The sequence below is a fragment of the Nothoprocta perdicaria genome, unplaced genomic scaffold (assembly GCF_003342845.1).
Source record: "Nothoprocta perdicaria isolate Ctin4 unplaced genomic scaffold, notPer1 scaffold_53, whole genome shotgun sequence".
Lineage (NCBI taxonomy): Eukaryota > Metazoa > Chordata > Aves > Tinamiformes > Tinamidae > Nothoprocta > Nothoprocta perdicaria.
In genome coordinates this window covers 1,506,427-1,531,518 of record NW_020455788.1, presented here as the reverse complement: position 1 = coordinate 1,531,518, position 25,092 = coordinate 1,506,427, and the positions used below count along the sequence as shown (strand labels likewise).

At 38.1% G+C, this 25,092-nt stretch overlaps 1 protein-coding gene across 3 annotated transcripts in view; it reads right to left on the bottom strand.

Annotated features, from left to right (window-relative positions):
• NRXN3 (neurexin 3) overlaps window positions 1-25,092 on the bottom strand; it is an 826,423-nt gene that overhangs the window by 103,833 nt on the left and 697,498 nt on the right. For 2 of the 3 annotated variants that reach the window (XM_026048285.1, XM_026048284.1), the window contains exons 4-5: window positions 12,640-12,729; window positions 6,117-6,424 (exon numbers count right to left, since the gene is read on the bottom strand). In XM_026048285.1, the coding sequence (XP_025904070.1) occupies window positions 6,117-6,424; window positions 12,640-12,729 (398 nt within the window). Of the gene's footprint in view, window positions 1-6,116; window positions 6,425-7,739; window positions 7,800-12,639; window positions 12,730-25,092 lie in introns of all 3 variants that reach the window. The other variant, XM_026048287.1, reaches the window with a different exon arrangement.

Below are 25,092 nucleotides of genomic sequence, written 5' to 3'. Positions count from 1 at the left end.
AGTCTCCCCTTGGAGCTGACAATGGTTGTTTCATTAAGGGTTCAAATAACGGTGATAATGGCAACAGTGCACACCAGCACTGTAGAGCTGTTGAGCACACCAGCTATGTATGAGCTGCTTTACAAGTATAATGTTCTGCATTCGTGTAATTGTGCTTAGTAGCACACAAGACTTACTTCCAATATCAGCATTTTGTCAGTATTTGGGAAGAGGGACAGTTTAGAAAAAATAAAGTAAGATCATATTCTCTTTCTGAATGAACATTGAAATTGTGGTTCTCTATGGCACTTCCAGGATTACAGAACATCTACCTTCTGCAGGAAGTGAATGCAGTCATGAAAAAAGAGGATGCTATTTTAGATGATGTGAACATGACACTTAATCTGAGTATCCTCGTCAGAACATCCATAGCTGTAATTTTCCTCCCCACATTTGATATTCAGTTAAAGCTTGGAGACTATTTTTATTCACTCTCCCCCCAGAACATTATCATAAGATACATCTATTCTCAGATATAGGTGCTACATTTCATGCCAAAAGTCCTTTATTTCAATTCCTATACATTTGTTAAATATTTAGAGGTTATTTGGTATTACTGAAGTAAACACTCTGTAATCTATATGGACAAATAGTTTCCATGTAATTTTTCTGGTCCATATTTGGATTTCTGATCCCATTATCTGCCTAAACCAGGTGAGCAACTAATCATCACATCTCTTTGATAGAGATTTGAGCTCAAGTAAGGAAACTCCATTTTGTGGACTGCACTGCTGTTATGCACCACCACCACTTCACTCAACAGGAATGGAGGTCAGGAGAAAGGATGCTACTTGAAAGTACAGTTTCTGGCTTTGCTCTCTTAAAAATAAAAATTAAAAAAACCAAGAACAACTTGAGAAAGAAGCAGAAAAACAAGGATGAAAGCCAGAATGCATAATTCTCAGCAGTACTAACTGGCCAGTGAAGCCAGTCTTTAAAGCAAAGACTCAATAAAAGCTCTTTTTTTATTAGAGCTTTTCAGTTTTGGGATGAAAATCTTGCTAGTGACTTCTAAGAAGCAAAAAGTAAATTAAAGGCCAATTTCTTGCTCCCCCTCAAAATTAATATCTATGACTGTAAAGGAAAGTGCCTAGGCAAAACCAAGGGTGAGACAATAGTATTTGTCTTAGCAAACAGTGAAAGTCTAATTAGACTGACAAATCTTCTGTGCTGTTCTGCTTTGTAAGACGCATGATAAGAAAAGATCTAGCCTGGAGCTGCACATTATGGAAAGACATTAATCAAGATTATTGGAGCCTCAATCTAAAACACGTTTGCACAAAACTGGAGAGTCTAATGGTTAAAGGTTGACAGTCTTATTCTGAGCCACAGCAATGGGCTGTCCACACAGATAATGGGCAAATCCCTTCTTCTAGTCTTTGGAGAACACTCAGCATATTCATTGTCATTCAGTGGCACTAAGATCATATCCAAAAACATCTACAAGCAATTTTCTCTTTCAGCCTCCAAGGTACACTTTGAACAGTTCTGCAAGAGTCATTATCCCCATCTAAAGACCAAGAAATTGAGAAACCAAGAAATGTTTGGATCTGTAGCAGAGCACACATTTCTGATTCCTCTTAGACAGTGTAAGAGATCAGAAGTCAATCTGTTCTGATCCCTTCTCCACAGAAAACTGCCCACTGCTGCCATTTCGGGACCTCAGCATGAGGCACACATATTGGGGGCCTGCCCCAGGTCAGTGGAGGCTTATCATGAGCAGATTAGCTCTGGGTCCAGGCACCATCTCAAATAACCTCTTGGCTCTACTGAACTGAAGGTGTTTGGAATGGAACAAGCCTGTATCACTGTCCACGTCTTTCTAGACTAGCTTTATTTCATAATTAACTTCAAAGATATTGCTACATGAATCATTTCAGAACAGAATAACTCAAGCTGGAAGCTGGGCAGCGCATGCCAACCGAGAGCATATAAAGAAAGTCTCCCTATGAACTTTGAGCAGCAACTCACTGAATAAATTCTGGGCTTATAAACAGCTGGCTTAGAAGTAAAAGCCAGGAGAAAGAATATCACTTAAACACATTTCCATGGAAGTCTCCTAAAGCTGGAAACGGTTCAACTGTTTCCCTACAAATTGAAGCAGCATTCGCAAACAGGCAATACAGGCATGTGGGATCCTAGGACCTTTAACAACTGAAACAAGGACTTCTAATTACAAATAACCCTGATGGAAATATGGCAGCCCTGCCAGAATATTGACCTGAGACAGCCTCGTGTCTCCTACCTATCAGCAGTCTGCACAGCACGCTATTTTACCATAAGCAAGAGTTAGCAGCTTGCTGTTGTGGCCTTGTAGGCCACAACTTGGCAAAGCAAATTCCCGGAGAGGATATTATTGCTACAGGAAAGTCTGGCATGTCAGGGCCAAGAGGTTGACAACAGTAATTTAATACAACACATGTCACTTTTGAATAGACCTATGCTGGAATCCACAACAAAACCGGGTGTGAGAAATTCAAATAAGCATTTGCGGCCGAGACAGCAGAGCAAAAGCACTGCTTTAAACTCACCAAAACAAACAAGAAGTGAAACTCCTTTTCTAGTTCTGATTTTCAGTTAGGGAAAAAAAAAGGTTAGCTCCTGGCCTGTTCCCTCAAGGCCCCTTTGAAGGATATTTGAATCACAGACACATTCCTATCACAGATTCAACTACTGTAACGTACAACCATGTATCAACTGTTTCTCACTCAAATCCTGCCTGTCCTCCATTGACCTGAGTTTCACTGCCTTGCAGAAATATTATAAATTCTAAGACATAATGAAGTTACAGACGTTTTAAATGCTAATATAATTGTCACATGATATTTCAATCATATTCTGTTGTCACTTTGTTTTTTGCTTGTCCAAGACAATATTCTGCTTTGTGGACTCTGAGAAAAGGAAAAACAGGTCACTGGTTAGTGCAAATACACAGGGTATTTTTAAAGCACTTTAATTTTCCAGTTTTTCTGTTTAGCAGTGCTCTAAACTGCTAGACAGTACTCAGACTCAGTGACTGCAGGAGGTATCTTGGTATGTGTTAGAAACAGATGACATCTTTGCATTTATCATGTAAGTCTCCAGTTCCTGACAAATGACATGTAAATCCTACTGAAATTCCCATTTTTTAATCACTTTGGGATAAGAGACTTGAAATTCTACACAAGTTTTATATGCATTCTGAAAAGGAGTTTTAATTACATATGAAAATGAGTAATACAAAATAGGATAGATACTGCTAACAATACAAAAAGTAATTCTTATCTATCCTCATTTTTTTATTATACATTAGAAGTTCACTTGTATTTGTATCATATTTGATATTTCTATGATGGACCAGAACTCTTCTGTGCTAAGTACTGTACACATATAAAGAGTATATTCTGATCTCAGGGAGATAGCAGTAAGTATAAAACAAGACAGCATAGATGGATGCAGACAGATGGAAAATATGAAAAGAAAAAATAGGACAATGTTAATCAGCTAAATAAACAGCTGCTTAAGAACATCAGCCTAACCATCTACAATATTTTTTGCATGCATCATGATTAAATTAACATTTCATAGAAATAAGAATAACCTGATATTCACTTCTGGATAGTAAAAGGAAGCAAAAAAGATTGTCATAATCAGATCTAACAAGTGAGTAAAAACTACTTGAAACATGCTGATGTTGAAGGAAAAGACTAGACTGTGGAGGCGTAGGAAGTGAAGAAAAATTGCTTATTTCTGAGGAGAAAAAGACAAGAGAAAGCTGAACAAGGTAATAACTAACTGTATTTGTACTGCACATAGCCTTAGGTAGCTATATTTTATGTCCCTCAAAGAGTAAACCTATTCTATTACATTTTTCCACCCCTCAGATCTAAAATTTTAACCAAGCTTGACAATGATAATGTCAAAAACAAGTGAGATAAAATAACTATCAGGTATTTGAAAGCCACAGCAGGACGTACTGCCCAAATGGAAAAGGACAATTTCTTCTCACATTTATCACACAAATAACGCAACTTAACCTGACAAAATCAAATTCTGGCAAGAGTAAGGAAGAAAGAAGAGCCACTTGTGTCATGACAGTAAGAATATAGCCTGATTTTGAAATGCAGAAATTTGTAATGGAGGTACATACTGACTTTTATCGTTCTTCTAGTGGGTAGCATGAAGTGTCAAGAGTTATTGCTTTAATATCAGCTGAGATGAGGCCATTTGTTGTGGTGCATGTGTATCCAGGAAATCGTTGCACTAACCATGTTTTTAGAGGCACTTTGACACTTTATTAAATCTCCTCAATGCTCTTTCAGCACATAGCGGTCTCCACGGGCCCAGTGACCTGCAACGGAGCTCAGACAGGAAACTTTCATGAAGAGCTCCTCTTTGAGGAAGGTTGGGTGATTTTCCAGCTTCTCCCAGCCCACAAAGGCCCAGTGCTACTCTCTGCTACGCTGCTGCCCTTGTAAATTGTAGCAAATCTCCAGTGAATGGCAGTGAATGGAATCCTGGAAACCAGGATATGGACCACATACTTCAGTCTTCACAGATGAAATCACACCAAGATTTTCTCTAAAATTATAGCTAGACACTGAGAAGAAGGAAGAATAATTCCTTCACCATTTAAGATGACCAGTGACCTAATCTGGGGTAATTTCCCAACATCTACCTGTGACTTTATTATAATTCATGTATTGGGTGTTTGAGGCTAACAACTCAATTAAACCCGGCTGAGTGTTGGGGCAATATTAAACCTCAGTTTAGGATTAATTGCTTCTAATATAAATAGTTATAATTCTACTGCAGAAAGAGGTATCACCTATGTAGGACATTTTCATGATGTCACATCCTAAATGACTGAGATTAGACTAAAAATAAAAAGAATGACCATATAAACACAATTACAACCAGTAACAGCCGAACCTTTCTGAAGCAGTTAGAAAGCAGGCATACAACTGAATAGCTCCAGTTTTTGAAAGCCTTTAATTTCATTAAACTCATTCATCCCAAAGAGCAGAGATTGTTCCAAGGAAGCAGATGGAATCATTTAAATGTCTGATCTAATGAGACAACAATATACCTTTCTCGGAGGGGTTCAACGAAGGCACTCTCTAATTAATAATCATTAGCCAGTGTTTCAGCCAGCGTACACAAGTATCACTAACAGTATGGTGTTTTCTAACTGATGAGGTTCTGATGTAAACAAATTTTGTAAAACAGATCTTTCATCCTAGTTATTAACATAATAGACTTATAAAATGAATAACTTTAAAAATATGATCTGCTGCTTTTACCTCAAAATTGGTTATTTACTATATTGCTTTCTCTGCACACATCAGAAAAGCCAATTTAAACTGCTTATTTCTAATCAATTCCATATTCTCAATGCCACAAAAGAGGTTCCAAAAACACTGTATTACACTGTATTTTTAGTCTGAAAACACTACACTGGCACAAGCACAATTAAACCAAAACATATCTAATTCATGTTTCTTTTTTTTTCTTTTTTCCAGAAATTATTTTACAAAATAATTTTTTCCAGCAGCTGTAGGTTGGAAAAGCTACACTTCGCAGGAAACTAATCTTGACAATGTTCCTTTAGAATTATCTAAGGGAAGGCTGTAAAAGAAAAACGGCTCACCCTGACAGTAATGCTTCACTGCTTTTCTCCCCATTCCCAGCTTCCTTGTTGCAGCAGTATATACTATCATAATATCCCTCCCCCATTAGGCTTTGAAACTCTCTTAGAAATACATTTCCCCACATATTCAGCTGTGGAAACATGGTTAAAAACATGTTCTCATTGACATTGATACAACAATTTACTTATTTAAATGGGGAGGCTCTAGAACAAGCGCAAAACCTTTCCTGTTACTACATAAGAGTGTACTAATTACTTATTCAGTTCTGTTTGTTCACCAGCATAAGAGGACAACAAATTCCATGGTGATTCACCCTACACAACATTATTAATGACAAGAGTGACATGTAGCCTCACTCTGAGAATCTGGCCCCAGGGAACTTCTCAGTGAGCTGCAAAACAGACAGTAAGAAAGAACTGACAGAAATACAAAAATCAATGGACTCACCTGGATGCTGGGTGGTGAACGATTTTTTCGGGTTGTAGTGGTGGCCATCGTAGTCGTGGTTTCCATGACGGTAGTAGACATCTCTGGTGGCATGGAAGTCGTGGGTGTTGTTCCCAAAATGGATGGGACTTCCCCAACAAGTCGGACGCTTCCATTGATTTTAATGTTGGGGTTGTTCTCTGCTGCCATGTTCAGCACTTTCAAGCCATTGTAATAGAGCCCGGAGAGCTGGCCTTGGAAGAGACGCCCTCTGTCCTTGCCTCCTATGGCTATTTGCGCCTGGGTGTTGAAGATCGTTAACTGTCGTCCTAGTGAAGGGGGGGGGGGGTGAATAACATTATTGCCAGACATTTCATTTGCTTTTTGTCTTACATTGAGCCCTGGCCAGAATGGACTGACAACAAAGAAGCAGATTCATTCTTGGTGGTATTTAGGAAGACTGCAGAGTAGAAATACAGTATTCAAATATCCTGCCCCAATAACAAAGATTAGCCTGAAAGCAAAAACACCTAAATCTGAACCCTGCACTTTCACATCCACTCACACATCAGAACTTTGAAGACGCTCTGATTCAGTCAGAAATATGAATCCATACTTTCACATTTGGACCCCTTTTAAACCTACAGACAAGGCTTTTATATGTGGTTATTTTTCTAGTATCAATTCAGATCACACTACCGGTCAAGCTTTAGCCCATAGAAAAACCTTCTCTGCTGACTGGTCAAAGGAAGAGATTAACTTGTAAAGCCACTTTTAATTATGTACAGGTGTTAAAGGGTGGCTTGAAGACAGTAAATATCAAAAAAATTGTAAGGATAGGTGATATGTAGGTTGTGCAGGAAACATAAAGCATAATCTTCAGCCTTGAAATTTTGTGTTACGAAGGGTCACAAATCTAAACCCAGAAAACTTCAAACACAAACATTTGTGATGTCTCTGAATGAGCAAAGTTCTTGAAGCAGAGAAGAAAACAGAGTACTTGAGGTGATTAACCCCACAGTGCTTACATGTGAATCTCCTCTCACAGGCAGTGAAACTGAAGTGGAGGCAGGTTAAACAGGTTACTCAAGGTCACACAAGATGTGTTAGGAGTGGACTTAGAAGTGCAATCAGAAAACATATTTATTCAAAACAAATCCTTTTAACAACTGCCTATTCACCTAGTTTCGTGGCCACTGAAATCACATTTTGTCTGGACATCTTCATAAATACTGCTCATATCCCAAGCTGCACTTGATCGACTATCTTAAAAAATAAATTGCTTCATGCAGTGCAAATGCAGTGCTTATTTTTTCACTGTTCCTCTGAAGATGAGGGGAATACCATCTCTCATCTGTCGAATTAACAGGCAACCAGACAGGCCAGAGCTCAGAATGGTGATCAAAGCAGCATCAAGCCAACTATAATCCAAACACCTAACAGTTCTCCCATTTTTATGAAACTTGCACTACATGTCCCCATTCCCTTCCCTCTTCCCCGTGCTAAGTCAGCCCTTCTTCTCTCTAGTCCACCTTGATGAGAGGTTGCAAACTGCTGCCAGGTAGCAGAACACAGCCTGTAACTTACTGCTCATTCTGGCATAGCCAGTGGTTAAAGTAGATCAAAATACAAGAGGGAGCTCACCAATTTTAGTGGTCGTCGTGACGGGTCTCAAAGTCAAGTGGTGATGCGGTGTTGCATCATCTAATGGTAACAGGATGGACCATGGGGAAGAGAATGGGGACAAGAGAAGAAATGTATCTGAAAGGAGTTCCTGTCCCCAAAGAGGGCCCTAGCTAGCCAAACAAAAGTATATGGAGAGGAATAATGTATGGAGATGTAGAGGTGGGCTGCACATCCCCTGTGCTCTTCACCCACAAATTTGTAAATGAAACACTAGGACTTGATCAGGGTGAAAGAATTGCACTGATGAAGAAATGAGAAATAAAAATGGAGTGTAGGGTTTCCTTCTCCTGGAAAGGGTTGACACACCTGATGCAATTTGCTGCATCTCAGGAGGTTTTAAAATTACAAAAGGCAACTTATAGCTATTTAAAGATCAACAAACATGCACTGAAGCCAAACAACCCCAGCATGTAAGATCAGTTTCTTCTCTTGCCTACGAGGAAGAAGGGATCCAGCAGTAATTGATGTCAAAACCTTTAGCCTTCTCAGCCCAGCTTCTCTTTCTGTTCTCCTGAGAGCCAGAGCAAGTGCCATTGTGCACTCCAGAAAGCTGAAGCTCTTATATGCTATGTCTTCAGAATCTCCTTTTCTTCCTTATGACTCTGCACTGTTTTAGATTCTCCAATGGATCTGTTGTCAGTTTTTTACTACACCATTTTCTCTTCTCCTTCCTGCATTCCCTTCACCAGCACTCTATTTCCTTCCATATTCTTTACTCCTCACCTAGATATTTCACTTCCCACCTCACTCAGAATGGAGGGCCAAAAGCTGGAGGTGAGATGAATAAGGAGTCCAGAGCTATTTGACCAATCTTAAGATCTTTTGCTTGGAAATGAGGGAAAGGCACTGGTTGTCAAACCTTCCTCTCTCCTTCTTCCCCTTGAATTCATAACATCTCTTTTTTCATCTTTTACCAAAGGAGGGGAAGGGGAGAACTGGGAAAGGGGAGGCCATGGGTGAGGAAGAAAAAATTTTGTAGCTCAAGCCAGGAGAGCTCCCCAGGACAGACCAGAATAGGGGTTCCTCCACTTTTAGTGGAGGATTATGGCATTCCTTAGGACAACAGTCACTTTAAACCAAGCTCACAGAAGATTTTTAGACAGTTCCGGCATAACTGTTGCTTTCCTATCATGGCTGAGGAGTTAGTATTTTAAGGCTGAAACAAACATCACTTTTCCAGCTCTGTGCCTTTCTCTGCATCCTCTAACACTCAAAAAATACGTAAACAAAAAAGATAGCCCCACTCCAACAGAAAAGGAACTTTATGAGCTTTGTAGTCTTCCTTATTGTTTAAACAATGAGATTCTCCAGTCCACGACAATTCATGCACTGTGCAATACAGTTAATGCTGGAGACAGCACTGGTACTAAACTGTGTTTGCTAAAAGAACAATCACTTGTTGTAGTTATCTGTGACTTGGCGTTTTTCACTGTATGTATGTTTTTCACCATTATGTATGTGTTCATGAGCAAAGATAGCAGGGAAATGGATACAAAATGAGAGAAAATTGTTGAGAGGATATACACATAATTCTTTCACCTTAGATGTCTTCTAATCACTATTGTGATAATATGAATCTGCAACTTAGTTTTCTCTAAGTAAAATTTATGTGGCCAGTGAATTTTATGGAGGAACAGCTTACACGCGTAAATTCTACTGGATGTGGAAGCGTTAAAGACTTATGGTCCTTCTTTTCCATAAAGGAATTTTCCTACTGCTATCTTAATGTCTTACTAGAGAAAAAAAATACAAACATTTTAAATTTCCAAGTTATGTTGTTTTGCATGGCTGGAGGCCTCAAATCTTAGTGTGCTCTCTCATGGATTTCTTAATTTGAAAAACAGAATATCTACTAAAAGAAATCTTAGCACAGTGTAACTTTTTCTTAATATTAGGAGAGATTTTAAGCCTGATTTTACAAATCTTAACGTATATTAGTACTTCCTGCTTCAAAAAGAAGACTCATTCACATCAATGAGACTTCTCACATAAAAGACTGGCAGAAATAAGGACTCTGAGGATCAGTTTGTTTGATGAGGTGCTTTTGGGTCTTTACTAGCTCATCCCATTGCAGAATACTTAACATTTGTCCACACAAAACGTTCTGCTAATGGAATCTGCTGTTATCACTGATAAAGTTGAATAGTTTAAGGAGCAACACTCCTTTATTTACTCACATACGCAATCTCAATGACGTTAATATTTGATGTTTTGCTACTTACTCTTATAATTCAAGTTTGAAAATCTGAGCTCCCCTTAATAAATATTTTAAATGAATTTATTAAAAATTAAGAAATTATACAATAATGATGCTGCTTTGGAATGAAGTTGCACTGCATCTGTTTGCTAAGAACGAACTATTTCATTATTAGGAATTATGTAATAATGGTACCACAGGGATACCAAATCTGCAGCATTTGAGACTGTCAATCTGGAAGTATTTAATCTTACCTCACTCAAGCCATGAACTCATATGTGGAAGACAGCTATTCCATATACTGTCTTTTTGATGGATCTATCTGTTCCTCCATTCATCAGTTCATCTCGTTCCATTTTGATAGTGAACTACCTTTTCACCCATCATCTTTACAAGGGCTTCTGACAGAAGGCTTCCATGATACATTAGGTGTTGGATGGATAACCAGATAGATGCATGAGTAGGTGAATGGCCTAAGTAATTTCTTTTTTCCTTTGAGTGGTACCTAAGCTGTTGAAAAGCTCTACTTTGGAGTGAAAAAGCAAAGCTACGTTATCTCAGGCATCGCACTGCATGATATCATTCCGTAACATAAACTATGAAGTCTGAGCTTCCTTTCAGTTAGTAAAAAGATGTCTATATCCTTCGAGTATAGAAGCACCCATCACTCAGCGTGCCTGAGCTGTCTGGTTTACTCCCCACTGCATGTGTGATTGTCTTTTAACAAAGCATCAATATCCACAGACAGCAAACTTCAGTTCAGAACTTCAGGACAGCTTACAAATGAAAGTGCTTTGGCATGCTTATAAGCTCAAACCTGGAGAAGCAGTGACATAAAATGGAAAGACTTGGTGGAAAATCAGAAAGGAAATAAATCCCCAAAAGACATAACAGAGGTGGGTTTCTCAAGCACATGAGTTGCATCAAGGAATTAGACATGCATCTGTTTTAACAAAAGTGAGGCAATCATTTGTCTTTAGTGTTAAAGGGACTTTATAAATTCAAACTTACCAAAATTAGCCACTTTTTAGTGTTAGTCGTTATTTATTTATTTTAATTGGCTCTTGCAAATTAAAAGGGCAACCCATTGAGACTCTATAAGCATTTTCTGTATTTTAGTATCTATTTACCAGTTAACTGAAGTGAAATAATCTATACAAACATGGCAGAAAAAATGAATTTGTTTTGAGAAAATATTTCTTAGTTTCACAAATATTTTTGCTTTAGTTATAAACGCTTCACCAAGATAGTCCAAAACCATAAAGTGGGCAAAGCTGTCAGCTCTCACTTAAGTCAATGTGTACAGCGTATTGCCAGATCTGACCCTTCATATTAAAATGTTTTGACTGCAGTTAGCCACATTCTTCTAAACCATAATGCAATTCATGCTGGCTCAATCAATTTGCTAATGCAGCTGAGGATAAGAAATTTGAAACAGAATCTAAATGGTATTTTGCCAGTCTTATAGCACATTGATTTTCCTTCTTGGAATATCTAGTAACACCCATATACCAAGTCAACACAGAAAATGCAGCATCTGTGCTCAGTGGTCACCCTCTTTTATCAGCAGTACCTTCTTTAAAGGAAACCAGAGAAGATTGTGTTCTGCTTTTCCTAAACTTCTAACCAAGGAATCTTTTGCAGAGATTTCTTTTAAATATTACTTTTAGGCTAGAGGAATGAAATCTTTCTGTCTTACTTTTCACTGTATCACCAAAAGCCTGGTCTAAATCCTGCTGAAAGCAGTGAAGGTTATTCTTTCGCCTTCATTGGGCTTTTGCATAGGATTTGCATCCAAGACATTTTTCTGCAGATTCCTGATGCAGGAACAATTTTCTTCTGACACAGGTCCCATTTCAGCAGATCACTGAAGCACTTGCAGAATTCTCACTCAAGCCAGCTGGATTTATGCATGTTTCTAATTGTTTTGCTGAACTGAGACCAATTACTCCAGGCAAGCCCACAAAAATTAATAGTGCTGCCTGATACCAAACTAGGGAACAAGCTGACCCATAAATTAGAAAAATATAATTTTAGCATCAATATTGAACTCAAGAAATAGTTAAGCTGTATCAGAACAATCATCTTTCTCTGTCTCCTATAGTTTAAATGAAAATGTTAAAAAATGTTTTCCTTAGAACATTTTTTAAAATTGTTTAATTATGTTAACATAATTAGGAAACACATAGCCATAATGGCTAATCACAGTAATGAGAAAAAAGAAACTTACAGGAAGTGGTTTAATAAGCAGGTTTGAAAAAAAAAATGGAAAAAAAAACTTTGAAAATAAAGATATAAATTAATTTTTAAAACAAAACAAAACAGGAAGACCATGCAGTGGTTATATTGCCATAATACATGTTTTTGCTCTTTTCTTTTCTTCCTTTTTTTTTTAAACAGCTCCTGAATTTTTGCTTGTTTGTTTGTCATTACTATAATAGCAAGCTTAGAATTTCGTCCCTTTAACTGCGTTTTAATAGCAATGTATTATAGCATGATTTATCAACATATGGCAGGTGGAAGCTGACACAAATTATAATGAAAATTAAAACAGTCATTTATGCAGCAGGCGATTATCATTTAAGAAACATTTATTTGCAGGCTTTAAAAATGAGCGTTTAGTTCAAATGGGTTTAAAATGAAAGTTTTAATGACTGTTACCTTTTTCCTGCAGCCACTCCTCTACAGGCCGGTTATATTTGAAGGGGATTTTCTGTTTTACCATTTGGAACCGTTCACTATCAGTGTTGCCTTTAAAGTTTAAAAAACAGCTTAAAAACAATCTGAAAAGTCAATGAAATAGTTAAAACATCCTAGATTTTTTATGACCTTATTTAGCTATAAATAAATGATTGTGTGTGTGTGCACAGATATATAAGAAAAGAGAGAGATTTATCTTTAGAAAGGTGGAGAATAGTTATGCACTCAATTGCCTGGGATTCTAGAAGGTCAAAGAAGTTAAATTAAAAGGCTTTTTTTTTTTTTTCCCCTCTGAGCATTTGTTTATCCAGACTGGTTAAAAGCCATGTATAATTTGTCTGGGATATGAGATCGTGGGTTAAGTCTGTGACATGAATTAAAATATTCCGATCAGACTGCAGATCTGATGGCAAGAAAGGCACAGAACACTGTGACAATTGCACAAATAAACAGACAGTAGTGTTTTGATAAACCTTCTTTTGGTGGTAAAAGATATATATTTAGGACAAGAAAGGCAGTGAATAAAAATAAAGAAAAAGAAAGGAAAAAATTGTAAGCATCTGATGCTGAAGGGATGTGATAAAAGAAGTTTAAGAGAACTCTGGGACTGTAAAGAGGAAAAATATAGAAAAGAAAATTTAAAAAGAGAAAGAACTGTTAATTAAAGATAGCACAGGCGTGTATCTGGTTACCAAAGCCTTGGTCCTGTTGCCAGAGGACAGCAGAAGCTTAGAATCAACTTAGAGAGAAAGAAGACTGTGCCCACAAGGTCAATTCCGGCAAAGAGAGTTCAGCTTATTCATGTTGATGGTAGCAGAACTACCCAGCAAAGGGCGCTTTGGAAAAAAGCCCCTATCACTCACATAGTGCAGCACAGAGATGGGAATAGGATTCCTACACACTGTTTGTCCACATCTCCTGAACCCTGAGGCAGTTCAGACGCAGATCAGATGGGCTGGTCCAGCCTCTGGTAGGAAGAGGCACCTCAGCTGGATGGCGTTCAAAACGATAGCACTGCCTCATGGTCATGCTTTCGTTTCCTTCAACTACAGTCACCTCCTAATTCGTTCTAGACTTTGACTGAAAGAATGCTTCCATAAGCAAAAGTCCTTTAAATAAGTGGTACTTCAATATATTCTTTAGATAAATGGCTATTGAAGAGTCAGCAACTACTCGGCACGCTTTGCCATGCTTCCTTTAAAACCCCACATTTCAGGAAGTTAATGTGTCTTCATATTTATTTGACTTCCCTAAAACTGATGCAGGAAACTTCACTTCAGTGCAAAGATACATCAAGTAAAAATATATATATATATATGACTAATAGCTGGCAAGATGCTCCACCCAGTCAAGAGCAGGCCCTTCCATAATGCAAGCAATGCCACTGGTAAATCTTATGTGCTTGATAATATTTACTGTGAGATTATTGCTCAGAAATGCTGCCAGCCTGCACCAAGTACCCGCTGCCTACAGCTATCCTCTCTAGGATCATCTTGTTATTTCTGATCCTCTGGAACATTCAGCAGGGAATATTGTGATAGACTGGCAATAATCTCATATGGACTCGCATTTAATACAGCACAGACCCAATGTTAAAGGGTATTTGTAAAACTCATGAGTTTCTTTAAATTCAAATGTAAGACAAATAATAACTAATATCTCCGATTTGGACCAGGAATGTGCATAAGCCCAGCTGTTTACTTGGGGCCATGGGCAAAACAAATCCATCCTGGAAAACTGATATTTTCTATTATAGAAAGATCTAATCAAGTACTAGCTGACACATACCAATGTAGCACTTTCTCTGTCCCAGGTTCACAGGCCTGTCACCTACAATTGATTACTCTGATAAAACAGAAGGATAAGATAAAGTATCTGAAATGTGCTACATTGTCAGTCATGCATCAAATAACATTAAACAATGTACTGCGGTGGCTCGGAGTCACTCAAAGACATGGAGTGAGCTTTGAGCAGATTCCCAGCTCTCATCATTCATATCAGCACCAACGTAAAGTTCAGAAAGTCAGTTCTGTCTTCTGTGAACACATTCATAAACCTTAAACCTGAACCATGCTCAGTGCAGGATCTGAGAAAATATTTCATAAAGAAGAGTTCAGGTAATGTAGACAAAAAAATATAGCTAAAGAGACAGAAATGCCAAGAGAACAAGTATATTTGGCCTTCCTATTAATAAGCAACTGATGACTAATGCAGGCAGAGGTCATTTGAATCATGCAGGTCACTTGTTCTTATGCTAAAAGTTAAGTTCCTTTTCTGAATTCTCTTAGTAACTCACTTTTCAAGAATACTCAAAAGGAGGACACCAGGACAGAGAAAGAGATTTCCTGGTATGGGAAGAAGAGAAACAGAAGAAATTAAGTCAGGATTGCCATGAAAATAATTTATTTCTTCTGACCAATTAGCAGGGCATTCTGCTTATCCAGTCAGCCTTCTCTCAACATAGTCATCCAGTCTCTCCTTCACCTAATCAGCTAAACCTAATAAATGCATCCACAGAAATCATTCTTTTGCCTTAGAATATTTTTGCTTTGCATGCATCATGGATATTATTCTCTGTGTAAGAAATGAGTATGAGGTTCTGGAAGATACTTAGGAGTGTTTCAATGGGACTTAAGACTCCTAAATCTTTCTGTGAACTCTGAAACTTCCCTGTCAAAGGCAGCCTGAACACATATGGAGAGGCTGCTATTACAGCTGTATTGCATAAAGAATAGCAAGTTATGAATTCAATAGGAATGGGCATTATTCACCACTTCATAGTCCTTTGAGCACAGACTTCTGCTATATGAGAACACATTGAAATCTCTATTTCAATATTTTCCAAAAATTCCACTGGCTATGTTATGCACATAAGTAACTTCCTCCTGAAGGCAATGGGATCTTTTTCAGAATAAAGAATGATTCAAAGTTCGTAAGGACATAAGAGGCAGCCCCGTGGCTGATATGGAGTGCCTCTTCCTCATTTCTTGGAAGGCTGACTGTGGAAGCGAAAGAAGTTAATAAACTGAAATTTCTTATAAGTAGAACATTTTGCAAAAACAGGCCAGCAAGACTAAGGTAAAAAGGAAAAGGGACAAGAAGTAAATATATGACAAGAAAAAATGGATTTCTTATACTACAGTCCTAGACCTTCAAGAAAACCAGAAATGACAACTATTCCCCACCACATCTTTAATGACTTTTTAAAGAATCAGGTTTAATTTAATTTTATTATTATTATTTAGCATATATATTCATCAAGATTAAACTATGTATAAAATCATACCTTTAAAAGCTATAAAAAACTGAAGGACATTAGAAAATTCAAGCAAGTTTAAATTACAACATTTATATCCGAACTGATATTTGTTTTGTTTTTAAATTTTATTTCAGACATTAGTAAGAATGATTTTAAAAACATGCGCATGAGAATGTGTTCCTTGATATACTCCATTTACAATACCGAGTTGAAAAACAAGTTTTCCCTTGTTAAAAGCTTGGGAATATTCAGCAAATACCATTAAACACATACAATTACTTGACCACTATTGACATCGAGTTGCGCTTTTAAAAATAAACACAGCATTTGATATGAGAATTCAGCAAAGAAATATCATGGTTTGCAACACAAAGTGACAAAAATTCAACAAGTAACCTTACTGGCCCCCTAACATCAGGGCATGATGTCATTAAGGCAATTCTTGGTCATCTGCATACACAGCAATGGTCGTTAACATTCCTTAAGTGACCTCAGAGCCATGCCTTTCTCAAGTCCATGAAAATGGACATTTTTCAACTCCTCCAAGAAGAAACTATTCTTTTATTCCAATCATTCAGCCCCCTTTTTTTTCACTTTGAGTCCATCTCTGATTCAAGACTGTACTTCAGAAAAGTATACACAAGATAAAAGGAGTCATCTTAATGCACTTTAAAAAAAATACATCTAAGACTATAGCTCTGATACATTCAGAATCAAGGTGAGTCTCAAAGATCTGCAGGATATATTCTGTCAAAATAAAGTTCTGTTGATTAGTTTTGCTACTTGTGATTTACTATTTTTTTCCTCCAGGAAGTTCTAGCAGTTTACATGATACCAGTGTCAATAGGACCTATTCGTTTAACCCTCATATGTTTTATTTTTTAATCTGTAGAATAAATTCCAATGCATCAATATGTTTCACAGTTTTTTCACTTAATTATACCTAAAGAACGAACTCACAGAGGTACATCCCTTCGCCTGCTTTTTCTCCTTTCTCATGCACAGTAATTTCCTGCTCCTTGAACACTGGAATAAAACAAGCCTTTAATTCCACATAGTAGTTCTACGCATAATCAACAATAGTCCTCCTGGATCTCCTGAGCAGATATAGATATGACCTCTGTTTTTCCTATAAAGCAGCAAGTACCTAAGGTGTTATGTCCATAAGGAGACCCATGGCAGGACTTCAAAATCCTCTGGATCTCGTGAAACCTGAATATCTACAGCATTTCAAATCCCAGAGGCATTCTTGAAAAAGTATTTTGTAGAGAAATCTATTTTTCCTTTCTCCATTCCCCATCTTGAAAAGCTGGCAGCTAAATTGTAAAAATCAGAGCCTGCTGGTTAAATAGGAGCTGTTTCCAGGCTTCTGTCTTGTCTCTGAAGCCCTGAGTGTATCCCTGCTCCATGGACTGTGTGGATAAATAGATCAAATTCCATCTTCATAATCTTCAAGTTAAATCTTCAATTTAAATCATACTAAAATGGGAAAAATGAGCAGAATTGGCTTGTGCTAATCACTATTAGCAGTTCTCACAGGAAATGCTTTTGATGCTCAGTGCAGCAGCCCAGGAGGAGACAGTTCAAATTTACTCATGGGCAAAGCTTAATTTTCTTCCAAAACCCGTCAGTGTTGGATGATGTTTGCTTGTCCTCTCATGATTCCTTTCAGAAAACAAAGAAGCTTTACTACATTAAGGTCATTTCTAAAGCAAAGTGCTTTCTTAAGCCAAAGAAAGTAAAAGAGCAATTCAAGCCCTGACAAATGGTGCTTCTTGGCCCAGCCATGATCATGATGGTGGCCACCCCAGTGTGGAACAGAACAGCCGAGTGGATCCAGCCAAATGCCCCACACACTAAGTAGGAGCTCACATCCGTGTGGAATACAAATATAAGCTGAAGTGGCATCGCATCTGTGAAGATGCTAATGAGAATACTGTAAGAAAACATTCATCTATCCTAAATTAACGCCAAAGGCAGTTTTCTTTAGAGACAACAGCAATATTTCCCTCATTGTTTGTAAGTCTTTAAAAAGAAGGAGATGTTTTATCTAATGAAGGTATTAGATGAAAGGCTATATGATGGTAATGCTAATGATTTAAGAAAGCTTTCTGTTACTCAAGGTTAACTGGTTTCATCTTCTTTCCCTTTAATGTCAATGAATTTCAGAAGAAGGGGAGTATCTAGGGAGGTAGTGCTTGATGGCTCAGTTCATCCAGTGGCCTTAATGGCAGCCCCCTCTACGTTTTAAAGGTTGCTCATCATCTCACTAAGATTTGCATGCAGTGAAGTGACATCAGCATGGGAGAGGGGCACGTCAGGCTGTTAGAGCCTGCAAAGTGGACTAGGACAGCTAAATCTTCTGCTGGCAAAAAATGATTAAGGTCTTCTCAGCCCTCCTCTATCCTCTGGAAAAAAAGACACTGGAATGATCCCTGGAAAAAGCAGGGTTTTTTTTTTAAAAAACAGTATCTAATAAAGGACACAAATACTCCAATCCACAGTTTTGGGAGTATGTTTCTGATAGGCACAAACTGAATCTATCAAACCATTCTTGTTGGCAGACAGCTGCACTTACAGTATACTGAATTGTCCCACTTTCACATTTCATCAAGAACACATTTTCTTCTGAACACTATGAAGTGCTACCATTATTTGTTCACTCTTTGTATATAGCAAGAAAATTGAAACAAATCTATTATTAAAGTCTGTATTTGGTCTAAAACCCTCCTTATTGTATAAATCGGGGTGGAATAACACTACAGTCAGTATTAGAATGAAACCTGTTTATGGATAACTTGATTTTGCCGCCTTACTACAGGCCATATTGTAGTTTGTGTTAAATATCTCAGGGAATTTTTGTGTTAAAAATCAATATATGAAAAACATTTTTACTCTTAAAGGCTTTTATAAAACATTTGCAAAAAGTTCAAACCTGAAATTGCAGGTTCTAGGTGCTATTAAGATATTTGTACTTTCCTTTAAATTTGTACTTTCCTTTAATTGATGGGGCTGAAGAATAGAAGTTTTTGTTTGTTTCGACTCTTGGATGTGATTTTTCTCTTTGCCTTCTCTGTTTAGAGAATTTGCATCTTTTGCTATTCCGTTCTCATTTTCTTTCTTGTCTTCTTTATTCCCGTGCTCCTGGATGCCCTTTATCTTCGTTTGCCCCGTCACGCTGCATGCAGCGAGCTGCACCCTTCCTTTTCATTCATCTCATTAAGGAACAGAGCTAAAAGCTGACCTTCCCATGCAACTCTCCTCAGCTCATTGCCCTCAGCACAACACACAACAAGGTCCTGGGAGCAAAAGCACTAAAATCAGGAGAGAGAATTATCAGGCAAGACGACAGCAGCAAAAGGCACCCCTCTGAGCAGCTAACTGAAGCTGCTTCTGCATTTCCTCTGCCTTGGCCAAAAGCTCTCTATTGCTTCCCATCTCTATTTGATCTTATTTTCTCCACAAGTTACTTTTCAAGCTGCATCATCTCTCTGCTTCAGCTACTGAAATTCAGTATGCTGAAATCTGATCGCAAAGAAATGCATGTCCCAGATCCAAAGCGAAGCATCATTTAGGTCCAGAACACTAGGAAATTCAGAGGACGAGTTTAGATTAGGCTTGAAATTACTGCATTGTGCAGTTAACATGGATCAGTGCAACATTAATAGGGCTCTAGAAGACTTGGAGAACTTGAAGTGTCAAAACAATATCAATTACATTACACCTTTTCTAAAATTCATCTTTGAATCCTGTCTGGATTACAGAGAAAATGAGTCTTGTCCCAATAACCTAACCCAGAAGCACTACAGAAACAAACAACATGAAAACTCAAACTAACAAAGGAGAAAGAAAGTTAATCAGACTTTTCCAAAGGCAGGGAAAAAAAATAGTCTAGCACAAAAATTAGTTTGGGCTTAATTTAATGTAAACAGATTGTACTGAATCATTTCAGTCCTAAAAAAAAAAAAGCTGTAGCTAATGAGCATGACATAAAAACAGCTGGCTTTAGTTGTCTTTGAATGTCAGCTAGTGTACAGTGTCAAGAGGCAGCTGCCATTTCAACCTTTTTACAGATGTTTCCCACATCTTTTGGATATTTTATAAGTAATGTGTAAATTACTGGCTTTGGACTGACCAAGCCCAAATTTAGTGCATTAGCTGGCTTTAATAGAAAGACTGTTAAAGAACAACTGAAATATATATTGATCTTTCCATTTTTAAACAAAAACAAAATTCATTTGGCAGGAAGAGCTATGAAACAGAGATCAGAATAACATCCACTGCAGAACCTCTTGGTGCACTGCACTCTGAGGTGAGAAAGGGCTTGATGGGACTCCATGATCATCAGGCATTGCACCAAAACCAAAGCTCCCTGCTGGAAGGTCCTGGTGGGAAGACCAGTGGGCTGTGTCGGAACCAGCTGAGGTCCATCAGGACCTGCAACCTCTGTGCCATTACTGCCATTGAGGGAGCTGGTCTGGATCCCCTAGAAGCCTTAGGATATTTCTGAATATTATTGCCCTGTGCACATATTTTCAAGGAAGAAAATACAGGTAGCTGACTACAGAATAAATGCAGAAAGTATCTAGGGTCCCTTCCCATGAATACAGTACTGAGTATAGTTAGGCTGCTCCCTCAGAAATGTAATGAGAGTTATGCATATAAAGCATATAGTCAAATACCACCAGTCAGGATTAGAAAGCTAACCAGCTACAAATAATAGAAAGGTAAAAACCCCATGGAAGGGGAAAAATTCCATAGGGCAAGCACTATGGAAAGAAATTAATTAAAGGAGAATTTTGCAGAGAAGCACTTCCTATGAAGCCCCTGAAAGTAATGTAATCTGGAGCTTTATTTCACTTTACTGGTGTGCAAACTGAGTCCCAGAGTAGTGAAGAGAATGGCATCTGTAAAGTTGAGACCAGAATCCAGGAATTGGCTTCCACTTCCATGATTAGACCCTTTCATTTCTGACACTCCTTTCATGCAGTTGCTCTGCTTTGGTCTTCAGAATTCCTGCATTTCAATGACTTTGTATTCTCCCGTGCCTTTTAGTGAACAGAGAAAAGGCTGATGTGGATGCCTGAGCCCCTTCTGTCACTGCATGTCAGCTGTGTCATCCTGGGATTACAGCTGGCACTGTTCTTTCTGCAGGCAATAAGATCAGAAAAGCAAAAAGTTGTTGTTCAAGCCTCTGATCCCTCTGGCCAGATGTTTGTTTGCTCTTGCTGTCTGCGTGTGTGCATATGAGAAAAAGACAGACAGAGGAATAGAGGGAGGTAGGAGGGAGGAAGGCAAATGTATGGAACCGACTCCATTTGACCAGGAAAACTGAAGCAAAACTAACCCAGGAGAGAAATGTAACAATATCATGCCTCGGAATTCACTGTGCTATGCTGCCTAGCAGCATTCCTGCTGTTCAGCAATTTAGCCCAATTCTCCATCTGAGAAATATTCCTGCAACTTTCTCAGTGCTACTTTATAGAGCTGTGGTAGATATATCATCAGATGACTGAACCAATAACAATTCATCATACTCCAGCAAAGGGAAACTCTATCAGAAATTTTTGATGATGCTGCATATGCTGTTACTTGGGTATTTATGGGACCCAGCATCAGCAGATACAAAGAAAAGAGAGCAGTTCACAATAGTGGGATATTCAGACAGCCAGGATGACCATGCTTACACGAGCAGCAACCATACAGCCTGAAATTGTTAGCAAGACAAAATGCTCTTTTCCAAGAAGAAAAGTTACATACCAAGAGACGGATATGACAGGTTTGTCAGCATGATGATGATTTTAGGAAGAATGCTACACATCAAAGAGATATAAGGAAAGGAAAACATATCTTGGACCTTGGGCCTCTTTGTGAATGCTGTTTTGTACAATGTATTATCTCACAGAGTCTCTATATATAATATACACATATACACACACCCCTACACAGGACTGAAAGACCTGTTAACACAGGAAAATTATCCCAATACTTAAGGAAGGCCTTTTCAGGACAGGGGCCTTACATATGATATAAGAAGTGTGAAAATAACGAGAAAAAAAAGCTTATCAATGACCTATAGGTACAACATTTTGGCATATTTCAAATTATCATTCTGGTTTAGACCAAGGCTAGCACTGGAAAAATGAAAAGCTCATCACTTTTGCCATTATACTGCATGCTAGGCTCCTGTTATCAAAAGTCAACATGACTTTTTTTAAGCTTTCACTTTGTTTTGTAAAAATTTCATTTCCAAGATATTGTAGCCTGTAGGACTAAGGCTAAGAGTAAAAAACTGAGATCAGGAATTAAGATCATTAACAGAAAGAATCAGAAAAATAGAAACAAAAAGTGATGTCACACAACAGTCTGGGTGTTGTTCTGTTTTGTTTTAAATTTTGGCTGCAATGTGCTTACAGATATGGCAGAGAAAATTTTATCAAATTCCAGATGGAGAGAGAGCGGAGCTATTTCTACATGATCATGTCTCCCTGAATAAATTAACAAAGGACAAAAGAAGACATTTGTTCTCCTATGCCGTAATACAAATGTATTGACTGTAGACATGCTACAAACACTCACAACTCATGCGACCTCATGTTTCAGGTTACAGACTAAACCTAAGAGTAAGGTAACATATTTTAGGAAGATATTTTTTGGGCAAATTTTCGTTGTTGCTATGGTACAATCACTATCATCTGCTGAAGTATCAGTCATTTGCTGCTGTCCAAATCAAAAAGTTCATTAGACAAATTGCTAGACTCTGGGAAGACAGAATGGCAACTATCTCAAAACCAAGACTTTTGGACAGCAGTGCCATTTTGGCCATTATAGCAAATTTTCTCCTGATATTCACCCACAAAATGGACATAATGGACATCCAGTTTGATTCAAAAGGATATATGAAGGATGCTTTACTAATTCAACTAACAACATGCAGCAATATAATACGTATCTTTGTTCCATTGGTCTACACTGACCAAAAAGTTTTCCTCACTTACATTAGTTAGTATTTTCTTTTTCTGATGTATGACCAAAAGAAAGTACTTCAGCTAACTGAAAAGTGCCTTTGCCTCTGTGGCATATATTTAGACATCAAAATCATTTTACAGGTGACTGTTAATGCAGCACAGAGACAGAACAGAATATTTGTTGCTCTTTCTCCCCTCTTTCCCATGGCCAAAGGACTTTCAGTGGGATCCTAGCTGGGAATTAAACTATAATGTCTAATTACATGAATATACTAATTTCTACATACATTGTCTCAAGTAAACGCTGCCTTCTCCTTTCAAATCTACTGGTGTTGAGTGATACCTATCAATGCATCCCACTGGTTAGCTTATATTTCTTCACTAAAACACATGCTCTCCACCTCAAAGCCAAGCTGACAGAGACTTGATACCTGACTGACTACCACTTGATAACCTATCACTCACATGAGGTAACTTGAGGTATTTGGTGAAGGCAAGACTATGTGGCTCACACTGACTGACTGCAGCATGTTATGAGAGCCTGGATCAGCCCTGAGAAATGAAACCTGGGCAGGGAAGAAGAGCTCCAGGCCTGCCTCTATTAGCACTTTGTTCGTGTTCATCTGTGCCCTTCCACTGCTCTGTCCTGCAGGAGGGAATTCAGGAGCCACACCTGCACTACAGTGCTGCCACACAACCTGTTGGGTACAAGAAAGTTAACCATAGCCTCATACTTCTGTGGAGCTAACATGAAATCCATAGATGTCTAACTGTGGAAGAAGTGAAAATCTCTCTCTATATATAAATATATTTTTTTTCCTGTCACATCTATTGTACCATCCAGCGTGGAGACACCCACATTAGGATGGGTGTTTTTGCATCAATTCCAAAGTACATCTATTTGTTGGTGATTTAATGTGTGTAGGTTTATATCTTAGTGGATACAGAGGCCCAAATCTGAGTGTTCATACCATGCAGCCATATTTATCTGTTTTCCAGCCTTATAAATATATTCTAGATGTTATGGCCCTGCAGTGACAAGCTACAATCAGCTTTTGATTTCATCAACTTGTCATGCTTTAATCATCCCTCTTGGCAGATCTCTCAACATATGTTACAGTGCTGCCTTCAGAATGTGCTTCTCCAATGTTGTTTTATTAACCCTGTCTTTTTATACGTTTTAGACTCATTATGAAATGTGGTAAATCTGTCAAAGGCACTTTACATGCCATCTCCTATTCATACTGATAGGAAGCATCTGAGGGCTCATTTAAGTCCCACAGAGCAAGTACAATACGAAAAATCAAAAACCACAAACAAATGTATGACAAGAACACCGGGGATCACATTCAAGCCACAAGGCTGATCAGAATTCAGAGCTCTTGTTCTTAACTCATTACTCACTCATAGAGATATTGGGCTAAGAAAATATTAAGATCCCACTGGAACCTGGCAGTACCATGGAGAAATCCATTCAGCTCATACACCAAGGGGAAAAAGCATAATAAATACTCCAAGTGGTGAAGTACCAGATTGATGTGCCTCTTCGTGGAGACAGCCAGCTTCAGCCAAGTCAAGGATTTTTAACTTGGCTTCAGTACCAGTGAGAAGATGACAATATAGCCCCTAGGCTGCAGAAGGCAGCACAAGAAGACAGAAACTAAGATAGGTGGGCAGGTTATGGAAAGAAGGGGGAATAAGATGATGCCCATGATTACTCTGGAGGAGACAAAGGGGATTTGGTGGGGAAAGAAGAGTCAGAGAATTGCCGACTTCCTCTAATAGGAATCATCTCCCAAACATTTGGGAATCATTGATGCAATATAACATGTGCTGGGAAGGGGTATAGTGCAGAGATTAGCACAATCTTAGAAAGGAAGAACATTTTGAACTAACTGATGTATCCTAGTCAGGTCTGCTTTTGAGTTTCCCTTGGCAAGGTCCCTTTAAGCACTGGACTCAGCATAACTAAGATAATGAAAAATAACAATCACAATATTTGTAAATCATTTCCAAAATCAGACCAAATATTAGTTGGAAAAAAAAAAAAAAAAAAGATAAAGGATAAAGAGTCTTCTCTTAAATTTTCCAGTGATGTTACTATTTGTTCATCCAAGGCTATCTTCTCCTTCTTAGCTAAGAGCCTAAAGATGTCTTAATGTATTATAAATTAAATAAGGCAAATTT